The sequence below is a fragment of the Chlorocebus sabaeus genome, chromosome 25 (assembly GCF_047675955.1).
Source record: "Chlorocebus sabaeus isolate Y175 chromosome 25, mChlSab1.0.hap1, whole genome shotgun sequence".
Classification (NCBI taxonomy): Eukaryota; Metazoa; Chordata; class Mammalia; order Primates; family Cercopithecidae; genus Chlorocebus; species Chlorocebus sabaeus.
The window spans coordinates 51,814,226-51,829,009 of record NC_132928.1 but is presented as its reverse complement, the minus strand read 5'-3'; the positions used below and the strand labels follow the sequence as shown (position 1 = coordinate 51,829,009).

Sequence of the window (14,784 nt, the reverse complement as noted above, 5' to 3'; positions counted from 1 at the left end):
GGCGAGATGTGGAAGAGAAAGCTGCTGCAACGCTGAGAAGGAGCTTGCATGTGGCCAAGAAACCAGGGCAACTGGTAAAAACCAGAAGTGTTTGAGTGGGCAGTGGTATCTTTTATGCTGTGTGCTCTCACCTGTGGTTTGGAAATGACCTCTTGGCCATCAGGAGGCTGGGAGGTTTCTTGAGACACTGTGTTCTCTCCTGAGTCACAAACAGAAATGGAAATAGCAATGGGAAGTTGTGCTTTTCCCATCTATCCTGAAGAAGAGTAACTGGGACACAATCAGCTTTCTTAACTGCAGCAGAAGCTCCGAGTCCATAAGCCCAAGCCAATCACAACAAATACAAAGAAGGCTCACATGGCTCAGCTCAATCCCAGCCACCCCAGGACATGCTGTTCAACTCATCCTCTACTTCCACAGCCACTCTTCGGAAATCTTGGAAATCAGAGCAACATCAAGCGAGGTCACAGGGATCCTCTACCACCTTCCTCTCCATCTGAGCCTCCATCTTGGACAGGACCTAATCCTGGAAGGTCTGAGATCTAATCATTCTAGGTGACTTCCAGCATCTCCCTGGCATCGCTCAGCATTGCTCACCCATACTTAGCCCTTGTTGTCGAAGGTCTGATGAGCCTGAAACACTCAGGACCAAGACAGACACATGGGTTTCTGCTGGAGACCCTGATAGTAAGCTTTTGGGTTCAGGATGATTGGAGAAAGAGAACTTGGCCTCTATTTCTCCATCCTGTAATCTCTCTCCTAGAAACTATGTAATCATTTGGATGGCAGGTGTGGCTCCATTTGCCCTGCTGTACCCAGAGGAGAGACGGACCGGGCTGGAAGACAGCAATCTCCTTCAGATATATGCAAAGCACCAGTAGAGTGGCTGAAAACTAGCAGGCCCTCAGTAACAGGCACATACCCCCGCATCTGTGTCTTTCCCAGCTCCAACCCAACCTCCTCTGACTGGTCCCAGCACCTTCCTTTCCTGCTTCCTCCCTATCTAGACCCTATACGTAACGTGGCCACCCTAGCTACCAGGACTTACCAGGGCCCAGGTGTGTCTGCAGCGGTTCCTCCCAGACTGTTCCTCCAGGGGCCTCTGTCACTGCCACGCTGCTGCCAGTTCCTGGTAGGTGGATCTCAGGAACTGAGTAAAGAGGCATTGGTGCCCCTGTCTGCCCTGAACCCCCTCCTGCTGGGGAGGAGCCCGGCTGGAGAGGGAAGGGCTGCTGTGGACTGGGCTGGGGCAGGCAGGTCTGCTCAAGTGTCAGCCACGGAGCTGAGCGGTACCCAGGGGCTTCAGAGTAGCCTTGACATCCAGAAAAGTCCTGGTAGAAAGTGTTTTCTAAGGACATAGAATGAAGGTAAAGAAGTGAGACCTGAAATGTGGCATCTGCATACTGATCACACCAGAAACGTCCTGCTCATGTCTTCTTTGGAAAGTAGTCACAAGGACAAGCTATCTAATGTGGCTTCCAGGAACGTGATGACAAGTAAAACACAGAGTGATGGTAACACCCTCATTGCTGTTTACAGAATTGTTTCCTTCACTAGTGTACCCTAAAAATAAAATCCTAAGCCCCTCCATTGACTTAACAGACCCCCTCTTGGACAAGAGGACCCCAGAAAAACCTTAAAAACTGAGTTCCCAGCCATGACAGGATGGGAGGTGAGACACCCCTCATTATACGCCCTCTCTTTTGTAGTTTAGACACAACTGACCAGCATTAATGTTAAAACCGAGATCTTTAGACTAACAGATCTTATGGCTTGGTGGCCATAAGATACCAAATTATACACAGAACCTAAAGCCCTGCCAGGCAACGGTTAAGTCCCGCACCTTAAAAATAAACTGTGTTCTCATGGCCACGAGGTTTTTTTCTCTAGCAGCTCAGCAAGCACTGGCCTTGAGATGAGCAATGTTAAAACAATTACAACTCATTCCGCTCACAAATGCTGACTCGATGAGCCTCTGTTCCATCAGCCATAACCACAGCTGTGATTGGACAAGACTGATTTCAGTAACTTTCTCCAGATCAGAAGACTACCAACCATGAACTGGGTCTGGCCAGTTTACAGAGGGTCCCCACTTGAGTGCTTCTGTGTCCCGAAAAGACCTTTTGACAGGTAAGGCCTAATTGTAATATGCTTAAAGGATAAGTCTCCACCCCAAGGTGAACATGAATCATGTGTTACATGCATGTTAGCTCATTAGGCATGTGTGAGGACCTCCTTTGTGAATAGTCACAGCTCCTCCTATAACCTGTTAAATACATATGTTTGATCAACCCATTCAACTTAAATTCTTGTCTTACCTCTCCTTCCCTCAAAGTGCCTGGCTATACTTCCCAGCCTGTGGGATGGCCACCTTGCAGGCTAGAACCCTTTGTAAGAAATAAAGTCTCCTTTCCGAATGTACACATTGTATGACCTTTTTTTTTAAGTTAACACTACCTTGTATGATCTCTGAGCCTCTAGCCAGTGGGTTGGGAGGGCTGAAATTACCATCCTATCTAACTCCACATCTTTTTAATTTGTGATAAATTATTTCTTCTTTAAGGACTTCCTAATAGATTTGGGTATTTAAAACTTAGAAAGCTTCCAGCTAAAAACCCAAACCAGCTCACAGAAATCATGGCTTTGTTCTTAAAGAATCAGAGTACATTTGCCCTGGAAAAGACCTGACTGGTAACATAAACTAAGGTGTGGACCTGTAACATGATTGGTCACAGGACTGGCATGGGTGGCCAACCCGCCTGCTCCATTGGACACCAGGAGCCAGGGCTGTGAGGAAGCAACATCCACGGGCACCCAGCCTAGCTCTCCTCCACCCCCACCTTTACAGATCCTGCTACACAGTGAGAAACAGAAGCCAAGGCCTGCCCTGCCCTCCCTTCCCTTTGCTCATGCCTGAGGAAGGACACAGGGCTGGGAAGAGATGAGGGCCCTTTCCTGACCCTACTGCTGGGGGAACTTGGGGAAAGAGTACAGAGTTAACCAGGGATATGGTGCCTGCCAACCCACCATTGGGAAGCATCCCAAGGGAAGAGTAGAGATGCCGTGAAAACATTGAAACATACTTATTCCACAGTCATCTGGCAATTGCCAGCTCAAAACTCTTAAGGACTTCCGATATCCCCAACACTAACATATGATACCGATGAACCACAATCTCTGGACTCAAGAAATGTATCCAGCTGGAGAGAAGTTAACATAGGAGAAAGAATTGGCTAACAATACAGTGCAACACAAAAAACACTCAGGTATTTAAAAACCTGAATCGTGAAGCAGACGCTCTCAGACTGAGGGAATTTAGAAGTGTCGGGGATGTGTGAGGCTGGCAGGAGCAGTGTGGAAGAGGCGCCTGGACAACGGGGTGGATTTACACAGGCAAGGCAGGCACCCTGGGAAGGGAAGGGCGAGTGATTTTGTAAATTACTTTGTCTCGTAGAATCAGATCCTGAGCATCAGCTAATTATATGCTCAGTTCATCATTTTGGGTACCTGTTGTTGTTCCTCTGGCTCCCGAAATATCTGAGCGAGTAGGATGAGGATCCCCAGTGTCTCCTGCTATCTTTTGCTATTTAAAATAAAGTAAAATTCCTTTTAAGCAGCACAAAGGAAAAGCAAGAACAGAGAAACAAAGTGATTCAAAACTTAAGCCAAAAAGAAACTTCCAGTGGGGATGACAAGGTAAGGGAAACCCTTGTATGCTTAGGGGCCTGGGGGGTCATGTGGATGGGGCTTCCAACTCTGCCCAGACCAGGCAGAGATGGCTGGAGACCAGAGTCATCCACCCTGCCCTGAAGGAAGGAGCACATGGAAAGAACTAAACTGTAGGCCTCGGCACGTGCAGCAGATAGAAGGGGTAAGGCTGGGTGTGCTTCAAAAAATCCACCCTGTCTTTCCTCTTTCCTTCAGAGCAGAATGAGAAAAAGAAAATGGAGGAGGCCCTGTTCCAATTACTGTTCCAATTACAACCAGCAGCTCTTGCGATTGTCAGAACAAAAAAGAAAAGGCCCGGAAGTCTTTTAAGCAATTGCCCCACATTACATGAAAGTGACACTGGTCCACTGTGATCCATTGTTCCTAGCAGAGATGGGGAAGCTTTGATGGTCATGAAACATATTCTCTGGGGCCTCAGGGAAGGGTGGCAAGAGTGATTGGGAAGAGCGCCCCAACGTGTCACATGCGAATTTAGGAAAACGCTTCCACACAGGGACAAGCAGCAGCAAGGAAGCTGAGTCCCACCCCTTCCCCAGACACCAGCTGTGCCTCATGGGTGATGGAAGAGACCATGGAGAGGCATGGGGACCAGGGACTTGCTAATGTCAGCGCCTACCTGTTCCATGTCTAGGGGAGGGAGGAGGAAAACAAAGGCCAACACCCGCCCCCCACCACTGCCCTGGCTCCAACCCCACTCACCTCCAGCTGCCTCCGAAGTTGCACTAGCCAGTCTGGCTCTAGGTCCCTGTCTCTACTGCGTCTTTCTAAAACCAGAGGATCTGATAGCTTCAGTTTCTCTGCTAGCTGTGCCAGGTTTCCAGATGGGTTAGGGGCAGAAAGTGAGAGAGAGGAGAGGAGAGAGAGGGAAGAGAAAACAAGGAAAAAGGAGAGAGAGAGCCTTAACTCACTTATAAATTACATTATAAAAAATAATCGAAAAATAGCTAATTCAGCAGACATCCCTCCAAAATTGCAACATAAATAATTAACCTGTCTTGGGTGTTAGATTCTAAATAAAGTATAAGAAGAAACAGTTACTCAGCTTCATTTCTCTGCAAAGCTGTCTGCTCTGTAACAATGTTTCTCAAACTTAGGTGTACATACAAATTGTGTTTGAATTCTAATTGTAAACTTGTTAAAATGCTAATTCTGATTCCATACATCTGGGCAGGGACGAAGAGTCTGCACTTTTTTTCCCAGGTGATGCTGATGTTACTTTGTATTTCAAGGATTTATTCCATAAACAAGTTTTAGTTACCAAAACTTTTCTAATCATTCATTCTGAGCTCCTTGCAACCATCAACCTGTTGGCAGAAACGTCAGGGTATGGGGAGGCTCACCACCACAAATTTTTATACGTTAAAGAATCCAGCACTTGGGCCTCATCTAAGGCAAAACAAAAATTTAAGGGTAGGCTGCTTTTTTACTCTCTAGCTAATGGGTTTTTCTTCAATTAATTGAAACAACTATTTGCTTGATTGTTGTTTTCTTCCCTAGGAACTAAAGGTTGATATGTTTTTGTTTTCTATTTTAAATGTATCTCACATGTGATAAAATATTCCATGCATTTAAAAGCATTTTAATAAGGATCATTTACTCTTTTAATCACTAAAATATATTTTCTAAGCCCAGCTTTTATAATTAGAATGGTTCACCATAGCATGTAGTTTTACTGTACCAGAAAAGCAGATGCAAAAATGAATTTCTTAAGTAGCACCGACATGGTTTCCAGTCTCCAATCCCACCACTGCCTGCCCAGAGAGCATCCTTCTTTGTGTAGTGTTGGGCCTCTGCTTATCGCATCTGGGCATGCATACGTGGTCAAAGACGGCCGTGGGCTCCAATTTTACGGCAGGTTCAAAGAAGATGAAATGTAGAGTCTAAGCTGCTCTACAATGGCGTTCTTTGAATAGTGAAGATAAAACAACTGCACAGAACCCTTTGAGAGGCTCACCTTGATGAGTTCCGCTAACAGCACAGGGTGACTGCTCTCTCCCTGGCTCAAGACAGCTGCACCAATTGCTTCGCAGTAACGCAAGGCCTGGGACACGAGGCCGTAATCTGCCAGACGGGAAGCATAAAGGAGCTTATACACCTGGGAAGGGAAACGAGTCAGTGACTAGTCCATCCAGGCAGGGAGAGAGAGAGAGAGAAATGTAGATAAGACTTCTTGGAAGTCAGCTGACTGTCAGCTTCCGCTAACTCTGGCATCCAAATATCAAGAGGCTTGTGCCATTTGGAGCATTTTATCTATGCGCGGGCACAACTCCAAATCCAGCCTGCAGTTCCTGCATTACAGAGAAAAGAACAGGAGTCCCATCCGCTCAACCTTCCTAGGTTCTGGTCACCATGCAAAGTGCACTGGAGTCCTTATTTATTGGGTAGCCCACATATCCAGAGAGCCTGATGTACAGGGACAGGACCAGGCAAAAGAGGGACAGTAAAAGAAACAAAAATAGCCTGGGTGCGGTGGCTCACGCCTGTAGTCCCAGCACTTTGGGAGGCCGAGGCAGGCGGATCACTTGAGGTCCAGAGTTCGAGACTAGCCTGGCCAACATGATGAAACTCCATCTCTACTAAAAATACAAAAATTAGCTGGCATAGTGGCATGCACCTGTAGTCCCAGCTACTCGGGAGGCTGAGGCAGGAGAATTGCTTGAACCCGGGACGCAGAGGTTCCAGTGAGCCGAGGTCATGTCACTGCACTCCAGCCTGGGTGACAGAGTAACTCTGTCTCAAAAAAAAAAAAGAAAAGAAAAGAAAAATAGACCCTAGTGCAAAGGGCATAAAGTTAATGGAGAAAGCTTACTGAGAAAAACAACTAAGCTCTCATGAAAGCATGAGTGGCAGGGCAGGAGCGAGTGTGAGGGCTTTGGTATCAGACAGACCCAAGTTCAAATAAAAGCTCCATGTGAGGTGTGAGACACTGGGCTAGTTACCTCATCTCTCTGTGCCTCAGTTTCCTCTCTACTACATGGGAATACTACTACTACCTACGCCCTCGGTTGTTATGGAGATTAAATGAGATAATTCAGGTGAAGTACTGAGAAGAAACAGCATGCAAGAGATGTGGGCTGATAGCATGTAACCCTTCCGGGCCTCCGTTTTCTCTTTTGTAAAAGGGAGTTAATCATGCCTACCTCACAGGATTTGAAACAATACACAAGATGTATAACGCCACAATGCCGGGCACACAGAGCACATTCAAAGGAGCCAATCTCATTACTAATACCAGCCCCAAGCAGCACCAAAATAACTGAGAGTTGGGATGAATAAAGAAGAGATAAAAAAGGAGACCAAAGAGCTGGTCGAGGAACTGCAAACAGGAGCTCATCAGGCAGGGTTTTGCTGGAAAAGGTGAGTCTTTGGCAAAGCCCTTAAAAAAAAGAAGATGCTATAGGACACATGCCTAATGCATGTGGGGCTTAAAACCTAGATGACGGGTTGATAGGTGCAGCAAACCACCACGGCACATGTATACCTACGTAATAAACCTGCACGGTCTGCTCATGTATCCCAGAACTTAAAAGAAAAAGAAGAGAAGATGCTAATTGGGCCATTTCTCTATGACACAGGTATTCACTTTCAAGGCTTTGTGTTGTGTGTGCATGTTGTTGTAATTGTTGTTGTTGCTGCTGCTGTGTGCACCCTCGACACCAAGCACTGAAGGAGAAACAAGGAATTGCTGGAAAAGGTCTCTACCTAAAGAAGATAACTAAGGTAGGAAGATAAGGTACCCGTGCATGAAAGGCAAGAAAACACAAGACAGCGTGAGTTCAATGTCAGTGGGGGCCCCTGGATTCAGCTGTGGGAGCCACACTGTGCCTGCCATGGCCTCAACACTGACAGCAGTCGCTGTGTGCCAGGCGCTGTTCTCGTGCATTAGAGAAACTAACTCAATTTCACGCCAGCTCCATTACAAAGCACCACTGTCATCCCACTTTACAGCTGAGACCACTGAAGGCTACCATCTCAGTCACACTCATAGGCGTGGTCCGGGGAACCTGCATGGAGGAAGGGATGGTGCTGGACGTCAGAGCTCACAGAGGATTTAGACAGAGGAGGGCACGATGTCAGCACTGGTCTTAACGAATGTAAGGTGACAACGGCATCATGGAGAAATATTGCGAAGACAGGGCAGAAACCACAGCATGGTCACCAACCGCACAGCTGATGCCCTGAGAGGGACGAAGAGGAGTGAGGGCCAGGGCTGAGCACAGAGGGATGTCCAGAGGTAGAGGACAGAGGAGTTCAAAAGAGGCCCAAGAAGGAGCGCGGAGCAGAGGGAGGGTGAGCAGCCACTGGTCTGGGCCTGCGTTCCCACTCCCTCCCACAGGACAGCTACAGGGGCTCAGAAGAAGGGAGAGCTGTCTGGAGAGAGGGGGAGAGGGAGCTGACAGCAGGAGTGAGGCGCAGGCCAGGGCGGCAGGCAGGATGTTCAAACGTCAGCAGTCAGGCAGGAGCCTCCAGCAGAGAGGCCTCTGCAAGGTTTTACCTTTGTATTATAAAACGCAGACCTTTAGAGGACATAAAAAGAAATCCTACACCCTCCCACGCTTAAGCTAATGAGGAAAAGTTCGGTGATAACTTAGCCCCAGGTACTAAGTGCCAAAAAGCAAAGCTGGAAATACAGCTGCCTGCAGCTGCCTGACAGTGACAGTGGTGGCCTCATCTGGGCTCAGTTACCTGGAAAGAAGGGATGAAGGATTTGGGGCGGCCCAGCATCTGGCAGTACTCGAAGATTTCCGTCCTCTGGATTGCCTCAGTTGTTGCAAATTTCAAAAACTCTTGACTAAAACCAGGGAATAGCAATAAAAGAGATTGAGGTGTGGGGGACACGGGAGTTAAATCCTAGTGGATCGCCAAACACCAGCTGTAGCCCTCCATGGGGGAGTTTCCATCCTGGTCTGATCCCTGCGGTGGCTTCAAGAGAAGAAAGAGACTCTGGGCTCCCAGAATGAGTGTTTCACCTCCTCTCTCTCTCCCTCCTTGAGGCTGAGGAAGGAACAAAACAGAGCTCTGCACCAGAGGCTCTGGGAGGCAGAGGCTGCGGAAACAGGGCGTGGCCTGCCTTCTTGCTGAAGGGTAACTCAAGGCAGGCTACCTCGACGGGCACTGGGCCCTCCTCTTAAAAACACAGAGAGCTGGCCCCCATGCCCATAAAGCCTGTCGTGTACCTGTAAAGAGCACCCCTAGTTTGAGCAAACTCGCACAAAAGAGGGGAGCCATATAACACCCCAGGAGCACTGAGACCAAAAGGCATGGCAGAGCAGGCGAGGACGGCTGAGCCAGAAATCGAACAAGCGTCTGTACATTGGATGTTCATTCCACCAGTGAGGATGGGGACTGAGTGAGTGTGATCTGGTCAGGGCAGGTGGTGGGGGGCACAAGAGTCTCATGCGACCCAAAATTTCTCCCATCAACAGCTTGCCATGGTGTTTAAAATCACAATCACCAGGTTATTCCTGCAGGGTAGGACTTCATTTCTAGGAATTTCCTCATTCAACATAAACCAACATAAACATAGGAGGGGAGACATATTAGCCCATACACACTTATTGTACATTTGGCACAGGAGGGATTCTTTGACAAGCTAGCCATGTGCTATCAGAGACCTGGACCTGGAAGGAACAGGCATGAGCTGGGTACGTTGCCTCAGCGGGAGGCAGTGTGGTGCGACAGTTAAAAGGGTTTTGCAGCCTGACTGCCTGGATTCCGAGTCCAACTCACCCACACCCTCGCTGTACCATCTGAGACAAGTTATTTCATCTCCCTGTGCCTCGGTTTCCCTCCTCCATGAGTACGATTAAAATCTTTGCTTGACTTCACTTCTTCATAGGGTAAACGTGTAATAATTAAAGGAAATAGTGCAAAGAAAATGCCTGGCACAACGTAAGAGCTCAGTGACTCTTAACGCGTATGGGGAGGGGGGATAGAGAGATACAGAACAGGGAAGGCCACTAGGGAGCGAATTGTTCTGTCCGTGCATTCATTCACTGGGAGCTGACCGAGCGCCTCCTGCAGGAAAAGCCTAATGCTATGGCCAGCAGAGAATGTCACCAGTGGGACTCTAAGTAGCTTGTGCCCCAAGTCATTGTAGGGATGCTAGGGCCCCAAAGAGGGACTAAACATAAACTGCTTCCATTATCCAGTTTTGCCCAAGGTGGGCTCTCAGAACAGGCCCAGGGCTGCCTAAGACGGACCCACAAGCCTCCACACATAATTGGTTTTTTTAAGGAACAAAGTCAGCTTGTGGAGCCAGGGTGCCACCCAGTGGCCAAAGGACACAATACTACACAAAGGCATCAGCCCACCTCTTTGCAGAGCAAGACCTAGAGCCTGAGGCCCCCGCTGATGCTGTAATGTGGGGCCCACGGGGCGTCTCCTTGCACAGACATGCACAGGTAACAGTCCCAGATAAGGGAGCCAGCGGAAGCTGAAATTCACATGAGAAAATGAAAAATGGATTCATAAAACCCAACAAGGGCCAAAACAATCCCTTGGAAAATGTCCTTCCTTTTCCTTTCTCCCAGGTCACATACCTGTGGCTGCTGCCCAGCAAGACCAGATGATCTGTCTTCACGGTGTAGTGGCCAAAGGGCACATGGGCCATGAGGTAGCAGAAGTGAGCTGCCTCCACAAGCCCCTTCCCAGCTGCAGGAGGAAGAGAACAAGACCCAGTCCCGGAGCACACCCGTGTGGGGGCCCATCATCGGGGTGGGATAGGAGAGAGATGGAAGAGTGGCCTCGGGGGTCAGAGGGGAGAAGCTACATGGGACTAAATGAATAAGCCTTTCATAGCATGAGTCACAGACCCCTAAACCCCACTCCTCCCACCAGCCCATTTGGCCTCAGACATTACATTTCTCTTCAGCCAGAATAAGGCACGATTTCACCTTCTGCCTAAAAGATTTTTGATGAGGAATTCTCTGAACATTTTAGTCTTTCCTGAGGGTGAAAAAGGAGTTTGAAATGCCTGCACCTGAGCAAAGAAGGAGCCTACTGGGAGTCGCCATTCTTAAACTAGGCTTCCTGGGGCACCATTGTTTTCCCTGCTAAAGTCAAACATAAAAATCACAGTAATTACCAACACGTTTTGAAATGTTCTCCCATACATTTTCCACTGCCTCAAAATTGAGTTAATTCAGCTAGATACAATACCTAGCACAGTGCCTGGCCCCCAAGAAGGGTTCAACAAACATTAGTTCCCTTCTACTCAGGGTGCTGCATGGCCTCTATCTGACTTGGCACAACCTTACCATAGCTATTTAAGTTTAACAGAGCAATATTTTTAAAAGCCCCATGGGAGCACCATGATTTCTAGATGCTCTGCTTCTTGGCTAAATTTGAGAACCACTGGTCTGGAACATTCAATAGCCCCTAAGTGTTTATAAGGCCACATTCACAGAGAGATGATAGAAAGAAAGACTACAGGGTTAACCCAGAGTGGTTCAGGCAAAAACAGAATTTCCTATCTGATTGAACTGGGTCACTGAGAAATTTACAGCAACAGGAGGCGAGGTGTCCTATGCGTCAACTCCATCCACAGGGGAATCTGATCCAGGGCTAGAAAAATCAGCTGCTGAGAGCAGACTCCTACAGCAGCAGAACACCAAGGCTCAGGGGCCTGGCCTGCATTCACTCACAGCAGAAATTCTGCGAAACAGAGAGACAAGAAGGACATGCATTTCCCTGGAGTTACTTTCTCCAAAACATAGAGGCTCCTGGGTCCAGGAAAAGCCTGGGGCATAGACTCTGGCCCTACCTAGAATCTGAGAATCTAAGAGCAGGATGTTTAAAGCTGGCCTGGACAGGGAGGAGTTGGGGAGGGTAGGGGAAGGAAGGGAAGGGGAGGGGAGGGAAGGGGCGGGTCAACGCTGGTGTCACTTACCCAGAGTGTCACCCATGGCAACAATCGCACGCTGATACAGCTCTGGGTCCCCAGCCTGATTTGACAGAATCACAGCTAAGTGAGGCCTCCAGTCTCCCCACTGCTTTTCTCCACAACACTGAAAAGCACCCGAAAAAAATAACTTAAATGTACAATCATTTAGGAATGGCCAGATGTACATAAAGAAGGCTGTTGTCTATTTCCTGGTTCAGAAGCTGTCAGAGAATGCCCACTCTAGCACATGCGATGCTGCCATTCATTGATTTAGAGTTCTCATCTTTAAAAAGGTAAAACTCTCAGAAGGACACAGATAGACAGATACGTATACATGCATACATACATGCATTCACAGGGATATTGGAAAATGGATAAATAAAATGACATTGCTGACTTACTACTTTTCACATTTCTCCCCAGTGCCTGACCCCCAAATAGCTAGAGACAAAACTCAGAAAAACCCTGAAGCTTCAGTGGTTTTTTGGTTCAAGATCAAACATCCTTGGCTCATGAGTAGAAGAGGCCACAGCCTGTCACAGAAGTCAGGGGAACACGGGCCTGCTTAATGTCTTACCAAATGCCTATGTTTTCTGACTTTACAAAGCCCATTCACACACATCCTCTTATTTAATCTTTACAGCAACCCTATGAAGTCCGGTTTCTATTACCACTTTAGGAATAAGAAAATCAAGCCAAGTGTCCCAGCTAGGACAATGCAGAGGCAGCAGAATTCCACCAGGGGGCAACAGAGAGTAAGCAGCGTGGTGGATGTGTACAAAACCCCGCATAAATGGTGTTTTCCCTACCATCTCTCCCTAAGGCTGTCCTACTAAACAAAGGAGAATTTCAAGGCAGAAAATATCAATAAAGAAACAATATAATGTCATGGAAACAACACAGGTCCAAACTCGAGTCCTGCATCTTACTAGCTTACTTACCTTGAGCAAGTTTCTTAATGTCTCTGAACCTTTGTTTTCTCATCCCTAAAATGGAGATCATAATTTCTACCTAACAGGTTATTGTTGATAATAAAATAAGATAGTTGTGTAAAGCACATCGCATGGTGCTTCACGTTTGGTTTGCACTTAATTACATGTAGGTATAAATACATACACACACACACACACACACACAGTTGGCAGCTGAGCAGAGGAAAGAGGTGATTTGCACAGCTGCCTACCTTCCAATTTGTTATATAGATAGGTAGGGCAGGAGATTACCAATAATAACTAAGATTTGGAGGTTAAAACCATTCATAATTACTTGGTCTTTGTAATTATCCCAGGGAATAAAAGATGCTTTATTCAACTCCATTTTACACCCACTCCTTGTTGATCCGGTCAATGCAGTGTGAAGAGGGTGATGACAATGATGGTGATGATAAATCATAATAATAGCAGTTCTCATGTGTCACATCAAACCATGAACCATATCCTGTGCTAAGCATTTCTCCTACCAACAATCACATGTGCTAAGTCCTATTATGACCTTCATTTTAACATGTAAGCCAAGCTGCTTCTTGCTGATCTACAGAAACCAGCAAAAGAGAAGGAAATCCCTTGCTAAACACACACACACACAAAGAAAAACTTAGAGGTCATTATTCTGTCTCCTCGCTGGTGATTTGAAAAAGATCACTATGAATCAGATCAATGGAGAGGTGGAGGGGACACAGGAGAGAGAGAGAGAGAGAGAGAGAAAGCACCAACGTTTATTAATTAACGTCAATGGGCCAAGCATGATGGTTGATATGTTCAGATGTTCTCTCTCCTTTAACTTTCACAATGACTCTACTGGTTAGGAACCAAAATCCCAATAAAGATTAAAAACTGAGGCTCTGTGAGATTAAGAAACAAAGCCAAGTTCACCTGGCAGAAAGGCATACATAGAGTCTAGGTTAAACTGGTGTGAAACCCACATCTGTGTTGTCCTGTTGCCATGCTTTTCCACCACCCCATTCATCACATGGAACTGAAATCCAGCCTTTTAGTACATGCTGAAGTGCTGGGAAACTCCCTAAGATCAAATAATGCATTGACACATCACCTCTGGCTCCTCCGTTTTCTCATCTAAAAATAGGGGAAATTCAGCCAACTCTACTATTACCAAAAACACACACACACAATGAACCATAGCTAATTGTATCACTTCCTGCATTTAGTGCTTCATGACATAATGCAGTTCCATTGTGGAGCACAGGCCATTCCACTGAATTGTGAGGCACACTCTGTGCTACAAAATAGCCAGTTGATTTGATGATGGAGCATGAAAATCATTTCTCTTTTCTTGGAATTAGCCACAAGCAATAAGAAGGATAAAAAAAAAAAAAAAGGAAAAGCGTGAGGTCAATTTTTATTAAAACTAGTGTTCACCAAAACCCAAGCCTCAAGATATGAGAAAAGGCACCAAAAGTAATGGAGATTGGACAGAGGGCCCTCCATGGGGAAGCCGAGAGGACACAAGGGAGAGGACCCCACAGCTCTCCCCACCAGCTGGAGAGTGGCAAAGGCAACTCAGGCTCACCCGGAAAACTCTGGGTCCTGCAGAAAATGCCAGATGGCCTGGAATATGGCCTGGCCCATCCTCTGCACGAACCTAATATAAATAACTGGAAATATAAACCCAGGAAAGATTCAACTCCTTTAAAGTTATGTAATATGAGAAAGCAAGCACAGAATGTATACAAATACACCCTAAGACAGAAGGAGGAAGGTAACATGAAAAATAGAGGGGAGAGAGAACATTCACTACAAAAACGTTACCACAAAACAAATGAAAAATTGTCACCAAACATTTTGTCATGAATTTAAGTAAAATAATGAAACAATTGCGTCTGTGAAGCAAGAGCATAATCTGAGTTATAAGAGCCCAGGAAATAGATGGTGGATAACAGGAGATGAATGTAATGTGCAGAGCTCAGGAAAAAAGTAGGGGGAAATTGAAGAAATAGACAGAAACACCAGAGCACAAAAGCAAGAGACACCGGTGAAAACACAGTAAAGGACAGAGGAAGGAAAAAAGAAAGGAAGGAAACAGGGAAAGAGGAAGGAAGGAAGGGAGGGAGGGAGGAAGGGAGGGAGGGAGGGAGGGAAGGAAGGGTGGGCAAGAGAGGAAAGAAGAGAATAAAAAATTATTAAAGAGAAAATTATAGGTATAATTCATGTATG

At 46.7% G+C, this 14,784-nt stretch overlaps 1 protein-coding gene across 2 annotated transcripts in view; it reads right to left on the bottom strand.

Annotated features, from left to right (window-relative positions):
* The window catches only part of SEC16B (SEC16 homolog B, endoplasmic reticulum export factor), a 60,836-nt gene that overhangs the window by 12,794 nt on the left and 33,258 nt on the right, over positions 1–14,784 (bottom strand). For both annotated transcript variants that reach the window (XM_073011746.1, XM_073011747.1), the window contains exons 13-20: positions 11,621–11,738; positions 10,272–10,383; positions 8,416–8,521; positions 5,684–5,824; positions 4,429–4,533; positions 3,508–3,583; positions 1,049–1,348; positions 132–199 (exon numbers count right to left, since the gene is read on the bottom strand). In XM_073011746.1, the coding sequence (XP_072867847.1) occupies positions 132–199; positions 1,049–1,348; positions 3,508–3,583; positions 4,429–4,533; positions 5,684–5,824; positions 8,416–8,521; positions 10,272–10,383; positions 11,621–11,738 (1,026 nt within the window). The remainder of the gene's footprint in view (positions 1–131; positions 200–1,048; positions 1,349–3,507; positions 3,584–4,428; positions 4,534–5,683; positions 5,825–8,415; positions 8,522–10,271; positions 10,384–11,620; positions 11,739–14,784) is intronic.